Genomic DNA, 20,942 nt, shown 5'->3' on the forward strand with positions numbered 1-20,942 from the left:
TTGAGAGAAAAGTAAGACAACTAACTAGGTTTCCCTCCTAGAACATAACATAGATTCTCTTAATAGGAAGAAAAAGCTCTTAATCTCTCATCACTTGCCTCATGACCATTATAGGACTCATTGTGGTTACAGACGCATAAAAATCTTAAAATTTGAAGCCTAATATTCATATAACTACGTGATGAAACACACGAAAAGAAGAACAAGGAATACGAAGTTACCTTACAGAGCCAAGTGAACTAGGAAAGAATGTCCCATTGGCACACGTCCGAAAACAAGAACATTCATGAACGCCTATTACAAAGGGAGTTCCAAGAACGTTCTGTCCAAAAATCTCTATGAAAAATATCTCAAACAAAAGACACCTCTAATAATAGCAAGGAATCATAAGACAATGAAAGTCGAGTTAAAAGTTCGTCCCGTATTCAAATCCAAGCTAAATAAGAGTGAAGAGTGAAGAGTGAAGAGAATAAAAACCATTGGAGCAAAGAGAGAAGATAATCGCTTAGCTAATATGAGTGAAGAGAACATGAAGGTAAAAAATGATGTGTATGAGAAGATGTAAGCAATAGTTAAGACCTTCAAAAAAAATGCAAAACTGATAGTGTATTGTCGTAACCAGGCCGTAGAAGCCTCATCAAAATGGAGCTCGCTACAACAAAGTCAAAATTACAAGACTGCTACTAAACAAAAACAACAGATAAAACAGGAGGTTCAATAGAAAATCAAACTTATATCATAAAAACCCTGAACTTGCCGCATCTTGGCGTCCTACTTTACTCTTCCTCAGAAGCTGTTTCGCCACTCTTGTTGTTGTGTTTCTTCGCGTACCTCTGGTTCCTGAGAAACTTCGGGTCCATCTGCAAGCAGATCCACGAAACAAAATCAGAAAAATCAAAACGATTCTGAAAATAATATTTTATACAAAATAATCGAAAATTGATTCTGTTCATGTATTTCGTACTCCTTTGGTGGAGGTGTGGCGGTGCTTCCTTGGTTTCTTGATGCCATTCCTATGGGCTTTGCGGGACTGATTGTGTGCCGTGTGATTCTTCGACTTGGCCATCTCTAAAGACAACAGAACAAAGAAGCACAAAAAAGAAAGTGAAATAAGAAACTGAATCTACGCCGATCTTCGGAGTAAATTAAATCAGTGGAGAGAGAGGAGTAGAACAAACCTTGAACTCTGCGGTGGCTGCAAATCCTAGGGTTTCCTTCGCCTCCGCTCAGATAATCGCACGCAAAGAAAATATTGACCTATTTTAGTGTTATGGGCAGCTGAACTTGGGCTTGGGCCGAAGTTCTTATTCTGTATTATATTGTAAGTGGGCTTGGGCCGAAGTTCTTATTCTGTATTATATTGTAAATGGGCTTGGGCCGAAGTTCTTATTCTGTATTATATTGTAAATGGGCTTGGTCATTCGGCGAATAAACATGTTTTATACCTTAATTTCATCACACCTAGAGGTCGAGGTCGCGATCTTGACACGCTTAGGATAACCTTGAGAAAAATTCAAGTTCCATATTTATTATTCATCCAACTTAGTGGCTTCGTTAGACCTTAGGAAGGTTTGTTTTGACCACACACGGCACGTGCACGTGCATGTTTAATCATCTTCATACAAACGACTTGCCTCTACACTAGGCTAAGTCCTTTGGCTCGATCTTGCCTCTACTCGAGGCAAAGGTCTCTCCCAACAGCACTACCCCTACATCACGATGTCATCCCATGTCCCTGGACAACTTGGGCATCTTGGCTTGCTCGAAGACATCCGTTGGAAACTAACCCATGTATCGATCTTCTTATCAAAACATCCCGAACATCCATCCATTTGGGTTCTATTGAAACATTGGACCCTCCCATATCCATTTCATATAATTGACGAACTCTGTACTCGATACGCGAGTGTATGATCTAACTTTCAACACATGGGATGGGGTGCGATACCGTCACACCTGTGTCACCTTGATATTGTCTTTGAAAAACTCATTTCAAAAGAAATTTCCCGAGACAATCGTCTCGTAATGCTCACCTTTATTGTGACATACGTGCTAGTAGCTCATTAGCCCATACCCAATTTCTTATTTTAGGAGTTCAAGACCAAGCCCATTATGTAGCCCAAGCCCAGTTCCTTATTTAGGGGTTCAAGACCAGGCCCATTACCTAGCCAAGTTTAGCCGATCATAGCAGTAAATAGGCGAACATTTCCTTGACGCCTGATTAACAGAGCCGAGGCGAAGGAAACCCTAGAATTTGCAGCCACCGCTGGGTCCGAGGTTTGTTCTACTACTCTCCTTCCATTGATTTCATCTACTACGAAATTTGGCGTAGCTTCAGTTTTCTGATTTCACTCTCTCGCTTCTGCTTTTTTATTCTGTGATATTTAGAAATGGCCAAGTCGAAGAATCACACAGCGCACAATCAGTCCCGAAAAGCCCATAGGAATGGCATCAAGAAGCCAAGGAAGCACCGCCACACTTCCACCAAAGGGGTACGAAATACATGAACGAAATCATTGTTTTTCTTTTTGGATCGATTATTTCATATAGAATGTTACTTCAAAATTGTTTGGCATTATTTGATTGTGTGTTGTCGACATGTGTTTAGATGGATCCCAAGTTTCTGAGAAACCAAAGGTACGCCAAGAAACACAACAACAAGAGTGGTGAAAGCGGTACTGAGGAAGAGTAAAATAGAACGCCGTTAATTTGAATTTTGAGTCTGCTTCGATTGAACATTTTTATGTCTTTCCCCTTTTTGTTCATTAGTCTAGTAATTTTGACTTGAATGTAACGAGTCCTGTTACGACTATCGGTTAACCTGTTCTGGAAGTTCAAATTTTTAGTGATTGATTGTGTTTTCACACTCATTTCTGCATCTTCTCTTCTTTCTTCTTCTTCTGGTTTCAATGGCTCGTAATGTTGTCAGTTCATTGCTTTTAAATTTGAAGCATTTGACCTATATAAATCTGACTTTTGAAGATCATTTCTAAAATTAAATGTGAAGCATTTTTTTTGTTTATGTGTTGGCCTTTGTTCTACGAGGCGCACAAACCCTGAAAGATCTTCATGACAAGTAGCTATTTTTTCTTCTGATGATGACATTTAGGAATTAAATGCATTATGCATCATAAGATGCTTTTAAAGAGGTAGCTTAAATGTTTGTGACCTGATGAGTTTACTGTTTGAGATTTTGAGAATTCTATATTACATTTCTCCCATTCTAGACATTTTATCTCCTTTGGTTGTTAGGGGTTTTGTAGTTAAGTGGGTATGGAAGGACTGCAGCACTACTGTACCTTCGATAGGCACCTATTTGTGCAATTGTGGTCTATCTCACTGCTTCTTTAGTTGCCACCCCTTACACAATAGGAGCTGGGGCACCGATAGTGTCGTGTCTTTCCCGTCTATTTCATTCATCACCCAATTAATTGTTTATTTGTTAGTACCTTATTTGGGAGTTTATAGAAACTATTGAGATTGTCTTGTATGAATAGTACGTTTATATGAATAGTAGGTTTACATGTGGTAGGAAACTTCAATGATGGATGATTAAAAAAAAAGAAGAAACATATATTACATATAATTGTCATATATGTAAAAACTGAGTTTGGGCTACTTAATGGGCCTTGGTGTTGATTCCCAAAATCAGAAACTGGGCTTGTGCTCCTCATGGGCTTTGTCTAGAACTCTTGAATGAGAAACTGGGCTTGGGCTACGTAATAGGCTTATCTAGAATTTCTACGTAAAAATTTGGGCATGGGCTAGAGCTTGAACTTCTAAATAATAAGACTGGGCTTGGTCTTTTTTCTCCAAAATAAATTCTGGGCTTGGGCCACGAAATGGGCTTGGTCTTGAAGTCCTAAATATGGAACTGGGCTTGGGCTACGTAATGGGCTGGGTCATGTATAAGTAAAGAAGAAACTGGGCTTGGGCTATGTAATGGGCTGGGCCATGTATAACGAAATAAGAAACTGGGCTTGGGCTACGTAAATGGGCTGGGTCATGTATATCTAAATATGAAACTGGGCTTCGGCTACGTAATGGGCTTTGTCTAAAAGTTTGGAATAAGAAACTGGGCTTGGGCTTGTAAATGGACTTGGTTTTGAACTACTAAGATAAGTAACTGGGCTTGGGCTACGCAATTGGCTTATCTTCAACCCCTACGTAAAATATTGGGCTTGGGCTTGAACTCCTAGATAACAACTGGGCTTGGGCTTGAACTCCTAGATAACAACTGGGCTTGGGCTACGAATTGGGGTTGGTCTTGAACTTCTAAATATGGAACTGGGTTTAGGTTACGTAAATGGGCCTGGTCTAAACGCCTAAGCTGTTCGTAAGTTATATTATTATGCACAATCGACCACGTAAACGCACAAATCTGACAAAAATTTGTCTCAATTTTTCAATAATCCTTTAAACAAAAATTTATGATAATAAAAATTGACATCTTTGAAATTTAAGGTAAAAATTATAATGAAGATAATGCATTTTGGATGAGGAGGTTGGTTCAATCTAAAGTGAGCTGACCATTGAGCCGAGTAATTTGTGTAATAAGGCCGAATTCTCTTTTATTTTTATTAAAATTAAAAAATTAAAATTAACCATTTTGTCAAGTGACGTCTTCAGATCTCCATTTTTTTTCCTTTGAATCTCCGTTCGTCTTCATTCCACTCTCTGGGTCTCTTAACCATTCTCCGGTTACTTTTCCGGCTCGATTTCTCACTGATTAGCAATCGGCGACTATGTTCCTCGTCGATTGGTTCTACGGCGTCTTAGCATCGCTCGGCCTCTGGCAAAAAGAGGCCAAAATTCTCTTCCTCGGCCTCGATAATGCCGGAAAAACCACTCTCCTTCACATGTTGAAGGACGAGGTGAGTTTCATCTCTTCATCTTGACTATAATTCAGTTTTGGTATTCAATTTTTGGATTTCTTATGGAAATATTGAATTGTCGCGTAGAGATTAGTGCAACACCAGCCGACTCAACACCCTACCTCAGAAGAGCTGAGTATTGGGAAAATCAAATTCAAGGCTTTTGATCTTGGAGGCCACCAGATTGCTCGTCGAGTCTGGAAAGATTATTATGCTAAGGTAATGCTTTATTCACTTTTTGCGTCAATTTCTGATTGCGTTTTGTCTCTGTAACCATGAATTGGCTCCATAGTTGTCTTTGTCCTGAAATTGTTCATACTTCGATCGATCTTTTCAATTAGATTTAGATGCCATCCTATTCGCTTTGATTCGTCTCCACTCAATTAGATTTTCCTCAACGACGGCTATTATTATTAATCTTCCGCTTTGAATTGATCACTGATTGGACCTATGGCATAGGCTTTCTTTATCACTGATTTGATGGTTGTTAGAGTTTCTTCTTTTCAAGCCCCACCAGATGCCTTTGCTGTGCATCATTGTAGGATTAGACGTTAGTTTCAATCTCCTTCAGCAGTAGTTGACTTTTTCAGCTGAAACTTCCTGTAGAAGGAACCCTCCTTTCGTTCTGAATCTGGATGTAATGATTCTTACGACCTGAAGTTACATGAAAATAAAAGGCTGTTAGATTCTATGGAAATTTCTTGTCTAAATCTATTCAGATCCTGCTCTAAATTGCTACCTTCTCAATCAAAAATTCATTGACATAGCTGCAAATTGTGCATTTCGATCCATGCTGTCATGATCCATCAAATCTTTTAATAATTCAAAGCAAATCTTTGACTGTTCAAAGTTGTTGAACCCCTTTCAGATTTCCCTGGTGATGAAAGCCTGAAGTCATTTCAACATCTGATCTTGTTCAATTTCATGATATTTCCTTCTTACTCGGTTCTTATAATATTCTGTTGTAACTATTGGAAGTTGAATAGCATTTGTAATCCTGAGGTTGTCATGTTTATGGCTTCTGAATTCCATTATGTGAGAATGGCTACAGAAAATAACATGTTGCATATTTCCATGATTAGGTGGATGCAGTAGTTTACCTGGTCGATGCCTATGACAAAGAGCGGTTTACCGAATCGAAGAAGGAGCTTGATGCCCTCCTTTCGGACGAAGCGCTGGCTGATGTTCCATTCCTTGTGCTCGGAAACAAGATTGACATCCCCTATGCAGCTTCTGAGGAAGAGCTAAGATTTCACCTGGGTTTGAGCAATTTCACGACTGGCAAGGGAAAGGTTATTCTTACCCAGACTAACGTTAGACCGCTCGAGGTATTTATGTGTAGCATCGTCCGCAAGATGGGTTATGGCGACGGGTTCAAATGGCTCTCTCAATATATCAAGTAGTACCAACATTGGGTAATTAGCATCCATTATTCCATATAGGTCATCATCCCTGCCTGACTGAACGTAGTTTGAGGGAGAAAAATATTCGGGAACTCGAGAATTGTTCCGTTGGAACTAGGTTTCGTTGTCACGATTTTCTCTGATTATTGTTTTTGACTTGATTAGTGACGACATTATTGTTGCTTTAAACTCTCAATAAAGTTCATAGATCATTCACTTCTATAGAATTAAATTGAAGTTTGAATTACAATTTCTACAAATTCTGTGGACAATAGAATGCCCACCAAATTCTTTCAAACAGTTCAGAATGGTCAAAAGTAAGAATCAAACTTGTCCATAATATACATTCAACATTTACAGGCTACAAAGTAATACATACACAGGGAACTTTCAATTGGAATCCTTTTAACTCGCCCCTGCTGCATCGAAAGCTTTAACTTCGTCGTTCATCCGACAATACTCTTTTGACCTTTCTTCGAAACCTAAGGGGCTGTGAATGAAATCTTGTTTGACTGAACTATTCATATACTTACAAGTACAAGCAAGATAAGCATCTGGTACCAATAACATCTGCTTTGGCAGTAAGGGCTTCATCTTCCTTCCCCAACCTAAGAAGTTCATTGGCCACTAAACTCGTTGCCACAATAAAGAGCCAAACTCAAAAGCGCCCATCTTTGACTATCAAGTATTGGTACCAGATGTTCCTCGTGTTGGCCTAAGCTAAGGAAACTACTGACTTCAACCATTTATAATGTAGACTGTTAATCACTACCACAGTCATAGAAATCTTCACAAACTTGTGCTTTCAGCTACTCAAATTCATATCAGGATGTGAAAGTTCTTCATATTCCAGCTGCAATACCTCGAAAAGATGACACGATCAAAATTATGCACTAGTTAAAACTTACACACGAAACTTCAATGGAAGGCTTTTAACTCACCGCTGCTTCATCGTAGGTTAACTTCATCCTTCGATACTCCTCTTGAGCTTTCTTTGATCGAAACAGAGCCTGAACCCGTACAACAGCTTTCTCTACTCGCTCTTCTGCTTGTTTTTGGGACACGTGGTAGAAGTCCTCTTCTACGCCAATTTCCTGCTGTTCTGTCACTTCAGCAGGTGCAACTTGAAGCCCACGAAAACCTTTTCTCTTAAGACGCCAGCGCAGTATGGCTTTATCGATTACGCCTACCGACCATAAAATCTTGCGATACTGCCTCCGCATTTGGAAGCCTCTAAATGCAGCCTAGGAGGAATGAAACAAATAGGCAGTCATCTTCCTGAACTGTTCATTTTTAACAGAACAACTCTAGTATGCATGTCAGTTTATAATAGTTCCATGAAATTTATGATCGCTTTGCAAAAATCAACAGGTTCAGATAAATCACGCTGAACAATGGTAACCGCGAGAGGATCAGTTCATAATTATTGTATGAAATAACACTCAGTTAAACCAACACTAAAAATAACCCCTTCAAATCCCATCAGGAAGAAACGATAAACTTGGCAAATCTTATTTATTATATAGGTCACGGCTTAGTTGGATTTAGTTGTGTAAACAATACCGTTATAAAGAGGAGACATTTCAAGACTTAACGATGACTGACGCCTATCTCTTTCATCAATTGAAGGTAATGCCAAGAGCTGAGGGTATATACTTACTTGAATCCTAATAGCATGACGACGCATATTAAGGAACTCTTTGCGGATCTTCCAAGTGCGGAATCTGTATTGAATACGAGCTGCAGCTGCCATTCTTTTTCGTGACTCAAAGTTGCGGTAAGCATGTTGAATCTTCATGGCTGCAACAATACCACGTGCTTCATCTTCAGGGGTGGAGAATTCAATTGCTTGAGTCCTTTGCTTTAAAGAATTCTCACGGAATGCAGTTTGTATGCGCGCTGCTGCATCAGCAGCTGTTCGGTAAGCTGCCAATGTCTCTTTCATATACATCTGCTCCTCACTGATGCTATCCAAGTTAGTGACGTCGGTTATTGTACTAGTTTCCAATGAACCACGAACATTTCCAGCCAAGCTCATATCATTAAAATGTGACACCAAAGCCTTTTCAGAAAGATAAGCAGCTAAGCCATCATAACCATTCATAGATGCAAGGTCTGCAGCTATGTATCCCAGAGGGTTCTTTGATGAGGGATCGGTGACCAAGTTTGGTTTTGCCCCAACTGACAAAAGAACAGCTACCATTTTCTCCCTATACAAGAAGATTTTCGTGGTCAAATAGGTGAGAAGTACTGTCCAGTAAAGTAAACTTCAAAACTAAACACTGAGAATTTCCAATACGCCAGTACAACGTCAACCTCTCTGCCTGGTTCAAGGTGTTGTAAAATAACTACAATTGAGATAAATTATGATTAAAGATAAATATGTGCATATGCATGAAAGGTTTGGCTTAGGTATTTTGAAAATTTTGAATCAGTGAGGAGCATGTCAACCTGGTAATAGGGAAGTTGTGTATTTAAATTTATGACTTTCAATAGAGATAAAACCATGTCAAAGAATTAAATCAGACACATATATAGACTAAGGAGTACTAAAAAAAGCTAAGGTATGAAGAAGTTAAAAATAATAAGTACTAGTTTCGAAAGGTTGGCAAAAATCCCGTTGATAACCCTCCAGCGTTCCCATTTCCAGGATAGCATAAAAACAGAAGCAAAACAATCATGTTAGGAATAACGACCCTCCAAGAATATCTAATACCCACAAGAATTTGATGCAAACCACAAACAATCAAGGATATTTAACGAATTCTTATTTCACAAATAATATGTACCTTCCATAATAAGCTGCCCAGTGAAGAGCTGTCCATCCGAATTTATCTCGAAAATTTATTGATAAACCAGACCAGGAAAATAGATGTATAGCCCAGGTATATCCCAATATGGCACACAAATGGATTACTCCTTGACCTTTTATATCGAAATCAGTGCTTTTCTTTGAGCCTTCAGCAACTCTTTCTATCAGCCATTCCCTTAACCTACTTTTCAAAATGATCTCAAGAACACCGTCTCTTGCTTGAGGAAATGGAGTGTTATTTTCTTTTATTGAGTTTAACAAATAAATCCAACTGTCAGAAATGTCAGAAGTTTTGACAGCAAATTTCCTGGCCTCGTTCAGGGAAGTGGATGACAATTTAGTCGACATGATGCTCAGGCTTCTGGATGTAGAAAACAACAGATGAGCAAGCCGCATCTGAACTTGAAACTCCTCCCACTTTTGGATCTGTTCTGAAGCAACTACAGGCTCTCGTAAAAGTGGTGCACGATACTCAAAATTCAGAACTTGACTGATAGGTTTATGACCATCTAAGCTCACGAATAAATTTACAAGTCCAGTTGAATGTGGTTGTACCACACATCGGTAAACTCCAGGTTGAATTAAACCAGCATTAACACTGGCATTACCACACACGACCAATATATTGGAGTTTGCCAGATGTAAGTACTCATTGTGAAAATATCCCGTGATTAGAATCTGCAATAAGTAAAAAGAATGCCATTAGTATATTTGCAAGCTGTAGGCGGATTAGCAGAAAGATGGTGTATTACACCTTTTTGACTGTAATGCACCCAATGAAAACTTGTGAAATCAACAAGCGTAGAAATAAACAACCCAAACTATTCTTGGACCTCCATTTCAATCTTCAAATGAAAAGATCATATTTGAAGCTTTTTAAAGCTCATGCAATGAATAGGTAAGGGTCAGCCATATAATTAAAATGAATTACCATTCAAAACATTTTCTCTTACACGTTTATAATGAGTTTGTCAGCCACGTTCAGAATATTGATTGTGGAAGGAATAGCTACCCGAAATGAAACTGAAGGACAATATTCAAGTTTTTGAAAGTTGAAATTCGCAGCAAACATGTTCCCATCTTAAAATTCAAAAGCTCATGGTACCAAATTAGTTTTAAATGTTGTCTAAATATTCAAAAGGATAAATGGGACATTGTTGAACCAACCTAGCCTACACTCAAACTAAGTGGATTCGGATGTAATATTGCATGTGCCAAATTAATTACTGAAAAAATGCCCCCACTATTTAGGAAACAAGAAACAAACATAAAAAAACTTCCTTGAGCAAATTGCTTGACGAGAAATATAGCTCACAGATCAAAAAAAACCCAAGGTCCGTTCAATAAATTCACTTGGTCTGCTTCTACGACTAAAAAAGAAAGTTTACTTCAACTACTACAAAAAATTAATGGGACTAATTAGGAGTGGCTACACAAAATAGGTCAATTATAGACTTCCTTTTTACAAGAGAAACGTAGATATAAATTAATCAATCAAGGACAAAAAAGAGTTGTGTGTCAAGAATTGGTCATGTTGTAACTACAGTAATGTTGAATTCAATCACCAACACAAATTACAATCTTAAAAAGGTAAAGTGGATCTTTTGTTCCTAGATGCAGCAAATACTATATCCTTCCATTATCAACCCTGGATTCTACAAATAAACTTAAAACTTCGATTCTTCCCCTCCAAAACATTGATTAACAAAATAGGTCTACATGTTAAATAGTTTATTTACTGGCAAAGATTGAAATAGACTTTTACATACGATTTAGAGATTAAATTCTGTTTAAAAGTTTACCAACCAAAATAAAGTAAGCATTAAAATTTATGGACCAAAACAGGAATTAAGCCTAATAATAATAATAAAGTGACATAAAGGGAATGCTTTACGTGCCTGCACAACAAGAAATACCGCAAAGCCTAAGAAACACCCATATTATGACGGTGATAAAATGTCAGAAAGTATAGGAAATGTGAAAATTTTGGTACTAGTAGAAGAAAGGACCTTGGTTTTTTCTGTTGAAAAGGCCCACGCAGGTGAGATATCGGTTATGTTAAAAATTTGCTCCATAACAGAAGATTGACAGTGATTTAATGTTGGATCAGTAAAAGAATTGTGAATGGATGAAATGGATGGCTCAATAATGGCAGGATCAATGACTGTATCAGGAGACTCAGTGATGACTTCATTTATCCATCGTCCAAAGCTGTCCTGGCTTTGCAGCAATCCATCATCTAACAAATTGTCCAATGAAGTAATTGGAATGGATTCCTTACTCTGCACATTTAAATTTGTTTGACCACTCGTTAGTGGCATATAGGCACTCCCAATTGACTCAACTGGATTATTAAACAAAGGCGTGTTCCCCAATAAATTGTTGGCCACCTGCAAAGATGGATTGTAAGAGTCCATAAATAAGGCAACAACTACGAGAGAGGAAAATTTAGCACCTTTATTAAATTATGTAGAAAAAAGAAGTTGAATATAAGCAGAAAATTGTTTAATGAACAATGTTGTCAAGTAATGCAGCAAAACGAAGTTAACCATTATTAGTTATCAGCTTTGCCTATCACTTAAAAATAAGGGAAGAGAAAAGTGAACAAATAGAGTAAAAAAAAAAAGGTGGAAGACAAGGGAACAACAGTAATCAAAATTCAATAGCAAATTATTCTACTCACATTTGTTGGGACTTGGCTCCGTTGGTCAAAGTATGAAAATCTGTCTGGTGAATGAGAAGACAAGAGTTAATTGGATCAACAATCTAGCCATTTGTGATCTAATTAAGCAGTTGTTTTTGCTTCATTGTTACCTCCTTTAGGCATGGAAGGTTTGAAAGGCTCATCTGTCACAAGAAGTTCATCCCACTCAAGCGTGTTGATCTCATGAAGCCGTTGTTCATGATTCATGGCTGTTGTAGTGTCTCTGGGCTCTGTTCATTATACATGTAGTAAAATAAAAGAAAACTTTACATCTGGTTTGAAAGGACAAGCAAACCAAAATAATTTCAAAATATCTTCACCAAAGGTATTTCTGTTACTTGTACTCTAAAGCACATGCTTGATAATCAAACACTTCGTTATTTGGTTCTAATATTTCAGAAGTGATTTCATCTCGTTAAAAGATTTTTTTTTTTTTTTTTTTTTGGATTACTAGTATTTATTGAATTAATACTTCTATAATTGAAAATCTAAACTAAAACCGATCAATATAAGAAAGAATAAAATAAGGAGCAAGACAGTGTGTGCATAGAGAGATTAGTTTGGGAGGGCATGTGAGAAGAAAGAGAGTGCAAAGAGGAACTAAATGTGAAGTGAGACATTATATAGAATATATGTGTTAGAAAAAAAAAAAACTAATGAAAAAAGGACAGGGAGAATGTTTCTGGGAAAGCAGTGAGAAAATGTGTGTAAACGAGAGCTAGTAAGAGCAACGGAGTGGAGAGGAGTTAGTAAAAGAAAGTGGGTAGAGAGTAATTAAATGAAGTGTTTGTGAGAGAATGCAATGAAGCTTCAAGCCAAAAGCACCTGATAAAGTCCCTATCAATTGCTTCTTTGAAAAGAAATTCTAGGTGTTTTTTACTTTTTTGAAAAATATTTCTAAACTGTAGTTAAAAGACAAGTAGAAAATGCCTTCGACCATCAATCATTTAGAAATTTAAACAAGGTTAAAAAAACTCCCAAATAAACAATAAACACAGCAGAAACTTGCAAATATAAAGTACATGATCACTCAAACAGAGTCCAAATGAAAAAACATTAGAAAAATAATGACCATACAAACGACAAAATAAAAAATAAAATTTGACACGTTCAGTCAGAATCACCTGAACGTTCATTTTCGTCACCGGAATAACCATGATTATCCCTAGAATCAAGTTCTTCCGATAAAAGGCAAGGAGTTGATGGATCAGAGACAGAACCAGAATTTGAATTCATAGACATGGATGGAGAGCTCTGCAACTAGCATTGATAGGAAGTTAGTAGATGGAATTATTTTTAATACAGAAGACTAATTGAAAGAAGTTGTTCATAAAGTGTTCAAATGCATGCTATCGAATCATGTGCATAATGTTAGGAAGTTTGATCCATCCATGCCACGAAGTAACATAGAGTTGATACCTTTGAAAACAGTGTTATCTGACATACTAATTTTTTCCCATCAAATAGTGACATGATCATTGCCTTTTCCATTCCAGCATAAATTTATGCATATCAGAAGAAAGAGATCCACTTGTCACTTCAATCACTATATAGCACTCGAGTCTAAGCAGGGCCTTGATTTTCGAGAATTAAGTCAGATGAGTAATAAAATTAGTAAAGGCATTTAGAGAAACTTAAAGGCAATAATCATCAAGAAAGTTGCTGTCTTAAAACATTTAAAGATTAGTGGCAAACATATACATTCTTTGGTTGAATATGCTAAATAAATGTTCAATTAAATCATCTATTTCAACACAAATAGGTAGTTATCTAGTTTTTTAATGGAGCCAAAATCAGCAAACCTTAAAGGGAAGTAACAGTTCAAACGATAAAAGCTCATCTCATGACCAATATGTTTCAATACCTGCAGATGCATTGGGCTGAAATTGACCTCTTGTGTTTCACGGTAATGAACAAGGACAATGTGTTCAAGAGTCCTGAACAAAAAGGATAAGCATGTCATAAATTATGCAAATATGACATAATATGCTGCCACTATCTGATTTTATTTTTCTTTGTTCATGACAAGAAGGGGATAGACCATCGAAAGCAACAAATATACGAATGTATGTTCAACCATAACATACTTATCAAGGAGCCAATAACACCGACGAACAAAGGTTGTGTTATCTAGGCCATGGGCATAGTATACATGTATCCTTTCTACATTACCAACCTGCCAAGAAAAAGAAAGAATTATCAAAATGAATTTTTTTTTTTTTTTTTTTTTTTGGGTGATTAATAGTCTGCAATTACAATAAATCTAAACACAATGAATAATTGACATTGACCACATTATCAGCTGATGACTAAAATTCAATTAATGTTATCGAACCATGAAACACCAAGCCCACCGCTAGCAGATATTGTCTGCTTTGGTCCGTTACGTATCACCATCAACCTCACGATTTTAAAACGTGTCTACAATGGAGAGGTTTTCACACCCTTGTAAGGAATATTTTGTTCACCTCTCCAACCGATGTGGAACCTCACAAACCACCAATAGTTCAAAAGAAAAGGCTGGTTGTAATAAATTGAATCATAAAATATGCTCTCCAACAGCTTCCATTACATGTGGATTCATATATTAATTTGATTAATGAGGGATAGTTAGTAGACAAGATATACGAAATGAAGTTGAGTCCGAGAAACTTGAAACGATCTATGAAAGAATATTGTAAGGATTTGAATTTATATTTTCTTACTCTAGTAGAAATACTAGACTCAAATGTCTATGCTGATAAAATATGTCAATTTAACTCTTCAACATATTCTGAACATACAGATTATACAGCTATATTTTGAATTAGCTTTGGAGAATTTAGGTAGAAACAATAGAAACTACTACAAATTTCTAAAGAAAAAAGGCATACAAATTATATTCTACCATAACACACGGACCCATAAAACGTCTATTGAGTAGCAATGCTACAGCAAAAGGAAAATTGGTATATAACCACCGACAACCCAGAAACCACTTCCACACGTCTAGCCAAAATCTTTTACAATATCCAAAAGCATCAAGCTTTGTAAGCATTGGTCACTCCAAAACTTTAAGGGCATCAAACTAGTATATATCACCCATAGATAAATTCCAATGGTGATTATGGAACTAATTGATGGACTTCAACGTGAAATAGTCATAAAAAACACAGCCTACTTTCTCACTAACCACCACTAAGCCTAGGGCAACATATTTTTAATAGATTTCTAACTATTCTTTCGAGTGATATTTCCTCGTTTAAACATCTCAGAGGGGAAGATTGAATTAACCACATGCCAAAAATACAACCATCTGAGTCAGAAAAATGTATACATAAAGAATGAAAACAGATCTTAGGTCTCGGTAAAAAAGGATACACTCACTTTTAGGTGTTCGTGTGCTTCTTTTATGGTCTTCCCGTCCTTTTTTTTCTTCCAATTATGTCCATCTTTGCGGAAATTCCTAAGCATCTTGCGGTTAAATAGTACAATGGTTCCACCTGTTGTGCATTTCCAATATTAGAATTTCCAAGCCATCACTGTCTATACTCGTTTTCTATGTTACTCAATGTGGAAAGATAAATGTGATAGTCATGCAAAATGCAAAGAAGACTCATCATTGTATATGATATAAGTTGCATCAGAAGTCAAATAGTGTTGGGAAGAAGCACAGAGCAGAAACTCGTAAAATTACTTGTAGGCAAGTTCACTGGCTTGACGTGTATGACAAAATATTTGTAGTTACATAGAATTGCATGAATTTCATTTGGGCGAAGCCATCTTCCACTTGCTTCCTCCCTGATGTTTGTAACATCCAATTCTGTACAGAAGAGCAAACGAAAATGAAATAGTAAACTCGCGTTTTGAAAAGCAGATAACATACACAAAACGTTAACCACTAAAGATAATTAGTGTGGCAAGAACAATGAGTTATACATTAATTTGTCAATAAAACTTCAAGTCCCTCCCAACAAAGGTTCTTTGGATCCCCTTGTTGTTGGGAGGTGATGATTTGGCCAACGGCGAACGGCCATCGTTAACTTCTCTATACTCCAAGGCATCTTTAAGCTAAAATGAGAGTTTTTCCTTGCCTCAAAACAATTTAAAAGTTTTTCCAATGATTTTTCTTTTATTGTGAACCCCTAGCGAAGTATCAGAACTCAGAAATCAAAACTTCCATGTTTTTCAGCTTTGACTTCAGAAATTTCAAATGCTTCCTTCTATTGTAGCAACTAAATACAGACTTGCCCATTTCCACTGAACTCCAGCATGACGAAAATTTTAAGCCAAACTCGAAACAATCAATCGTCGAATACCAATTACATAAACAGTAGCATGAGGCCATAGGGCATGACAATTAGCAGTAAAAAGTCCTCCTAATCATAGCCTAGCTGTTAACCACAAGTTCCAGGAAACACCGTCACAGTTCAACAGCGAAAAAGCCCGAGATCTCCGTATTGACATCCATCTAAAAGTACTACCTTATCTGAACTTGAAAACATGCTATGATCATGACAGTACCTTGTAATGTATGGAAGCCATGAATCTCCGAGCCAACAAGGCTTCCTTGAACGTCGGCTTTCATGGCGAGAGACATCGATGGTTCCTATCAGAAGCTGAAACTCACCAAAAATACATCGAATTTTCAGAAAGAATCTGCGAGAAGACAAATACTGAACAAAAGGAAACGAAGTAGCAGAAGCAAACGTAAGCGATGATGGTCGATTACCTGATTAAGTACAGAATTCGATTCGGGACCGAACTAGAGGGAAATTTTAGCAGCTCAATTATAGTCTTCGTTTATACTCCTCTCTCTCTCTCTCTCTCTCTCTCTCTCTCTCTCTCTCTCTCTCTTTCAATTTTTCTCTGTACTGACACTTCGCGAGCGACTCTGGCTGCCGTCTTCCCGGGACGGGGCCACGGGCTGGCGTGGCGGGGCCTTGTTTCCGTTGAAGGTCTAGATATTTTTTCTTTTCTTCTTTTTTTTTTAATTAAAACCTTTTTATTAGGAGAGGTTAACTTTTTAATATTAAATTAATCCACATTATTGAGCTCAAAACAAAATAATAATAAAATAAAATTGCAGTAGAGTAGTTCAACTTTTAGACCGGTGGTTATTTCATTTCTAAAATTTTAAAAAATATTTTAATATATATTTTAATATTTAAATTCTGTCTATTTTATTTTTTAAGTTTACAAAATTATCATCTCAAAATATTCCAGTATTCCAGTGTTTTAAAAAAAATCTATTAATTATTAAGTGGCTAATAAATGGGCCAAATTCTCTAAAACCAGTACAGTAATATTTGGGCCAAGTCCATTGGTCTTCGTTCTTTATGGGCCGTGATGGACCTAAAATGGGCCAAGACTTACTTACCTGGGCCTTGCTATACAAGCCTTTAACTCCAAATCAATTTAAATAAATAATTACAACAAGCACCGTTGGTATTATATTATAGCAATTTAAATAATAATAATAAATAAATAAATAAATAAACTAGCTACAAGCAAAGCATGTTTTTTGTTGGAGTGAGACCACGTGGGTGCTGACTTATTTGATGTTTTTCAGGTAAGTTTTAGTGCTTTTTTAGGTAAGTTGGGACATCTTTTGGTGTCTTTTGTTATTGTATTTTTATGATTGGGTTTGGATGTTATTCTTCCTTTGTTTTGGTTATTTTGGATATTTGGTTTAATATTCTATTTTCGAATATTATACTAATTTTGATTTTAAATTCAACTCAATTCTAATCAACATAAGTAAATATATATCTTCGACTAAAATGTTATGGGTTTGATCTTTGTGTCGTCGTATATTATTAAATAATAATAATAATTTTAAATTTAAAAAAAAATATTTATTAGTGGGATTACTTGTTTTAAGGGATATCTAATTCCTTTTGACATGACTCGAAGCTTGGCTAAAAAATATGAATATGAAAATCAAATAATTTGATAGGATTATGGTCTTACGTGGTTGGATAAGCTTTCGACCAGCTTTGTTTCCAAATTTATTGCTTCACCGGACCACCTTTGCCCATCCCTTTATTTCTTTTCATCCTCCTATTGTTTGTTCCCAAGAGAGAGAAAATAAAATTAAAAAATATATATAGATTTTTAAAAATTAAACAATAATAATAATAATAATATATTTTTTTTAATTTTAGGGATTTATCATACACCACATGAATAATTATTAACTATATTTATAATTTATGTTAAAAATTTAATGACCAAACTTTAATTTTAATTTATAATTAAACCATACATATGTAGCGTCTTACAATTATTACGATCGTTGTCATATTTGGTGGAAACATTTCGGTAAAGAAAATTCGAAAGGAAGCCAGCAAGTCGGAATTAAAATATGATGGGCCGATTTTATGTTTCAACAAAAAGGCCGAACCAACCAACCTTCCCATATTATTGCAGGGCCCAGTAACAGTTCGCCATTTTTAAAAACAGATATTTACAAAATAAAATAAAAATTAAATTAAGGGAAAATTAAAATTTGTGGTATAGGAAAGAGAATCTTTAAGCATTTGCGATAAGAATGGTACCCTCTAAAGCCTATCATATTTTCTTCCGCATTTATAATTGTTTTGATTTTTTTAAATAAAATATTTGTTTTTATATTTTTATTTATTATTATTCGTTCATTCTCATCCCAAAAACCTCGCAAATTCTCCGAATGGATAGGATTGGTGGGCCCTGGCCCACTTCAACTCCAAGCCCATTATCCCACCGTAAAGTGTATCCGTAGATATTTTCTTATTTGGACTTTTTGCCGAAACTTTGTAAATATTGTTTTGTTCTCCTCTACCACCGATGTGAGATCTCACAATTCACCCTCTTTTGGGGTTCAGTATCTTCACTGACACACCGCCCAGTGTTTACCACCTTTAGGGTTTAGCATCCTTGTTGGCACACCGCTCACAATCCACCCTCCTTCGGAGTCCAGCATCCTTACTGACACACCGCCCGATGTTTACCACCTTTAAGGCTTAACGTGCTTGTTGGCACACCATTTGGTGTCCGGCTCTGAAACCATTTGTAACAGTTCAGGTTTACCATTAACATATATTGTTCTCTTTAGACTTTCCCTTCCGAAATTACTCACAAGGTTTTTAAAATGTGTATGTTAGGGAGATGTTTTCATACTCTTATAAAAAATGTTTTCATACTCTTGCAAAACCAATGACAAAAAAATGATAAAATGATAAAACAAATGTTATTGAATCAACTTCATTGACCTTCTAATTTAAAATTCTCTTTTGCACGACATATTTTGACATATCAATTCTTCAACGACCACACGTCTTACAAGATGCCACATAATATTTGAAATCAATTGACAACGAGTTGTTATTTTGAGAGATGTCGTCACGATTTTGCTAACAACCGTTTTCTTGATTTAGCTGATTATGGACAAAAGTTGCAAAATGATTAAGCCTCGAATTATATATCGATTTCGATATATAATAATGATATTGTTATTAATATTATTTATTTGGGTAAGAATTAAAATTATCCATCCGCTTAGTTAGAGAACAAGTTGGTTGTCGTTTCGATTGATGTTTCCTTATGTCAATATCAACGGCCATGAATTATTTCATGCCAATTTTTAAAATATATGGACCGATTATGCCATATCTATCAAGGACCATACTCAATTAAAAAAATTATTATTTTAAACATTTTTTAATAAATGATTGTTTAAGGATCATTATAAACGATCACACAAAAGTACTTTATTAGTCTAGTCAATGTATATCGTCAAACTGTGGCATCTATTAAAAATATATTTCCGCACCCTTATAAGAAATATTTCATTCTCCTCTTTAACCGATGTGGGATCTCACAATCCATCTCCCTTAGGAGTCCAGCGTTCTCACTGGCACACCGTTAGGTGTCTGGCTCAGATATTACTTATAACGCTCCAAACCCACCGCTAGCATATATTGTCCATTTTGGCCCGTTATGTATCACCGTCAGCCTCACGAATTTAAAACACGTCTGTTAGGAAGAGATTTCTACACTCTTATAAAAAAATGTTTTGTTCTCATCTCTAACTGATGTGAAATCTTACTAATACTCTTAATTTAGCTTGATTATCACGTGAAAGTCATGGTCACGTCTCGTATAAAAATACCAACATTTGATCTTTTGAACTCATTTATTTACGTGGTCAATTATAAAAAAAGACATTTTATTATTATTATTATTATTTCAATTTTGGCACAATATAATATATATATATATAGAAAACTAGATAATATTCGATATATGATATTATCATTATATGGCCAAAATTACTTTCCTTATCATAACAACCAAATAATAGACGCATGTAGTTGTTGACCAAAAGTATCATAATGGAAACAAAAAGATAATAATAATAATCATACTCAATTAGTGGGGAATATCTCCCAACGATTGCATAAAAAAAAATAATATATATAAAAAAAAAAATTAAACGGAACGAATTCTTGTCTTTTAACTTATTTACATTATTCTTTTCAAATAATTAAGAAAAATGACTCGACTTTTATTATGCATATTAAAAGTCATTTTCTTTATAAGTACGTAAACGTGCCCTAAACTCTATTGTTTAATTATACCAAACTTGACCTTAAAAAATCTATAAAATTCTAAATAAATCAAATAACTTGTTTTATTCCATTAAAGGTTCCAACCCGTTGGTTGATGCTTCACATTTACTCAAAGATCTATATAGTTATGTTTTTGATTGTTGGTAGTGTTAAAAAATAAATGATTTGGTACAACAACCAATCATTTATATCTTGATATCATTATTTATATTTAACCTATTTTTAAATTATTAAATTTTTTTATTTATGTGAAATGTATGATTTTCCTAATTTCTAACCATATATAATTTTTTTTAAGACCAATTAAAAAAATATTGAAAAAAATGTAACCATATGTTGAATTGGAAATTAATGAATATTAATTGTGAGACCGATTGCAACTTTTAACAAAAATAAATAAATAAATACAAAAATTTTAATTGATAAAATTAAAATTTTAGGCTATGAAGTGTCACGGGCTGCCGCTTGCGTTTTCTTCAATCTATCGTTTTTTTTTTTTATAAGGAAATAAAATATAAAATATAAAAAGCAACCAAAAATTCCCTATGCTTTTGTCCC

The 20,942-nt window shown here is 35.6% G+C and overlaps 4 protein-coding genes across 8 annotated transcripts; 2 read left to right on the forward strand and 2 right to left on the reverse strand.

Annotated features, from left to right (window-relative positions):
- Nucleotides 1-555: 555 nt before the first annotated feature.
- Nucleotides 556-1,328, reverse strand: LOC111778463 (large ribosomal subunit protein eL29z). The gene is made up of 3 exons (XM_023658301.2): nucleotides 1,179-1,328; nucleotides 965-1,068; nucleotides 556-860 (listed from the first exon to the last, which is right to left on the reverse strand). The coding sequence occupies exons 2-3, from the start codon at nucleotides 1,064-1,066 to the stop codon at nucleotides 777-779; spliced, it is 186 nt and encodes a 61-aa protein (XP_023514069.1). The 5' UTR covers nucleotides 1,067-1,068; nucleotides 1,179-1,328; the 3' UTR covers nucleotides 556-776.
- Nucleotides 1,329-2,126: 798 nt separating this feature from the next.
- On the forward strand, nucleotides 2,127-2,878 carry LOC111778462 (large ribosomal subunit protein eL29z). The gene is made up of 3 exons (XM_023658300.2): nucleotides 2,127-2,277; nucleotides 2,389-2,492; nucleotides 2,609-2,878. The coding sequence occupies exons 2-3, from the start codon at nucleotides 2,391-2,393 to the stop codon at nucleotides 2,690-2,692; spliced, it is 186 nt and encodes a 61-aa protein (XP_023514068.2). The 5' UTR covers nucleotides 2,127-2,277; nucleotides 2,389-2,390; the 3' UTR covers nucleotides 2,693-2,878.
- Nucleotides 2,879-4,604: 1,726 nt separating this feature from the next.
- LOC111778460 (small COPII coat GTPase SAR1A) lies at nucleotides 4,605-6,527 on the forward strand. Its single transcript, XM_023658299.2, has 3 exons — nucleotides 4,605-4,874; nucleotides 4,962-5,093; nucleotides 5,957-6,527. Exons 1-3 carry the CDS (start codon nucleotides 4,746-4,748, stop codon nucleotides 6,275-6,277), a joined length of 582 nt encoding a protein of 193 aa, XP_023514067.2. The 5' UTR covers nucleotides 4,605-4,745; the 3' UTR covers nucleotides 6,278-6,527.
- Nucleotides 6,474-16,719, reverse strand: LOC111778459 (calmodulin-binding transcription activator). Of its 5 annotated transcripts, none has more exons than XM_087118992.1 (14): nucleotides 16,505-16,719; nucleotides 16,297-16,391; nucleotides 15,470-15,595; nucleotides 15,160-15,275; nucleotides 13,881-13,969; nucleotides 13,658-13,730; nucleotides 12,918-13,047; nucleotides 11,904-12,023; nucleotides 11,773-11,816; nucleotides 11,099-11,479; nucleotides 9,067-9,767; nucleotides 7,938-8,487; nucleotides 7,219-7,521; nucleotides 6,474-7,130 (listed from the first exon to the last, which is right to left on the reverse strand). In XM_087118992.1, the coding sequence occupies exons 2-14, from the start codon at nucleotides 16,370-16,372 to the stop codon at nucleotides 7,083-7,085; spliced, it is 2,757 nt and encodes a 918-aa protein (XP_086975118.1). In that variant the 5' UTR covers nucleotides 16,373-16,391; nucleotides 16,505-16,719; the 3' UTR covers nucleotides 6,474-7,082. The 5 variants fall into 5 exon arrangements, with proteins under 5 accessions (XP_086975118.1, XP_086975119.1, XP_086975117.1 ...); XM_087118993.1 differs by having other exon boundaries at nucleotides 11,099-11,371; nucleotides 12,918-13,053; XM_087118991.1 differs by having other exon boundaries at nucleotides 12,918-13,053; nucleotides 16,505-16,718.
- Between the last annotated feature and the right edge of the window lie 4,223 nt (nucleotides 16,720-20,942).

The sequence above is a fragment of the Cucurbita pepo genome, chromosome 17 (assembly GCF_057944985.1).
Source record: "Cucurbita pepo subsp. pepo isolate OVF chromosome 17, ASM5794498v1, whole genome shotgun sequence".
Taxonomy (NCBI): domain Eukaryota; kingdom Viridiplantae; phylum Streptophyta; class Magnoliopsida; order Cucurbitales; family Cucurbitaceae; genus Cucurbita; species Cucurbita pepo.

What these genes read in the sequence shown, in the direction of transcription:
- LOC111778460 (XM_023658299.2), top strand. Translation starts at nt 4,746, where the DNA reads ATGTTCCTCGTCGATTGGTTCTACGGCGTCTTAGCATCGCTCGGCCTC. An exon ending in TTCACATGTTGAAGGACGAG is followed by an intron (nt 4,875 to 4,961) that starts GTGAGTTTCATC and finishes ATTGTCGCGTAG; the next exon opens with AGATTAGTGCAACACCAGCC. An exon ending in GGAAAGATTATTATGCTAAG is followed by an intron (nt 5,094 to 5,956) that starts GTAATGCTTTAT and finishes TTCCATGATTAG; the next exon opens with GTGGATGCAGTAGTTTACCT.
- LOC111778463 (XM_023658301.2), bottom strand. Translation starts at nt 1,066, where the DNA reads ATGGCCAAGTCGAAGAATCACACGGCACACAATCAGTCCCGCAAAGCC. An exon ending in GCCACACCTCCACCAAAGGA is followed by an intron (nt 861 to 964) that starts GTACGAAATACA and finishes ATCTGCTTGCAG; the next exon opens with ATGGACCCGAAGTTTCTCAG.
- LOC111778459 (XM_087118991.1), bottom strand. Translation starts at nt 16,372, where the DNA reads ATGTCTCTCGCCATGAAAGCCGACGTTCAAGGAAGCCTTGTTGGCTCG. An exon ending in TGGCTTCCATACATTACAAG is followed by an intron (nt 15,596 to 16,296) that starts GTACTGTCATGA and finishes TCTTCTGTACAG; the next exon opens with AATTGGATGTTACAAACATC. An exon ending in TTTCAACAGAAAAAACCAAG is followed by an intron (nt 9,768 to 11,098) that starts GTCCTTTCTTCT and finishes TACTTATTGCAG; the next exon opens with ATTCTAATCACGGGATATTT.
- LOC111778462 (XM_023658300.2), top strand. Translation starts at nt 2,391, where the DNA reads ATGGCCAAGTCGAAGAATCACACAGCGCACAATCAGTCCCGAAAAGCC. An exon ending in GCCACACTTCCACCAAAGGG is followed by an intron (nt 2,493 to 2,608) that starts GTACGAAATACA and finishes ACATGTGTTTAG; the next exon opens with ATGGATCCCAAGTTTCTGAG.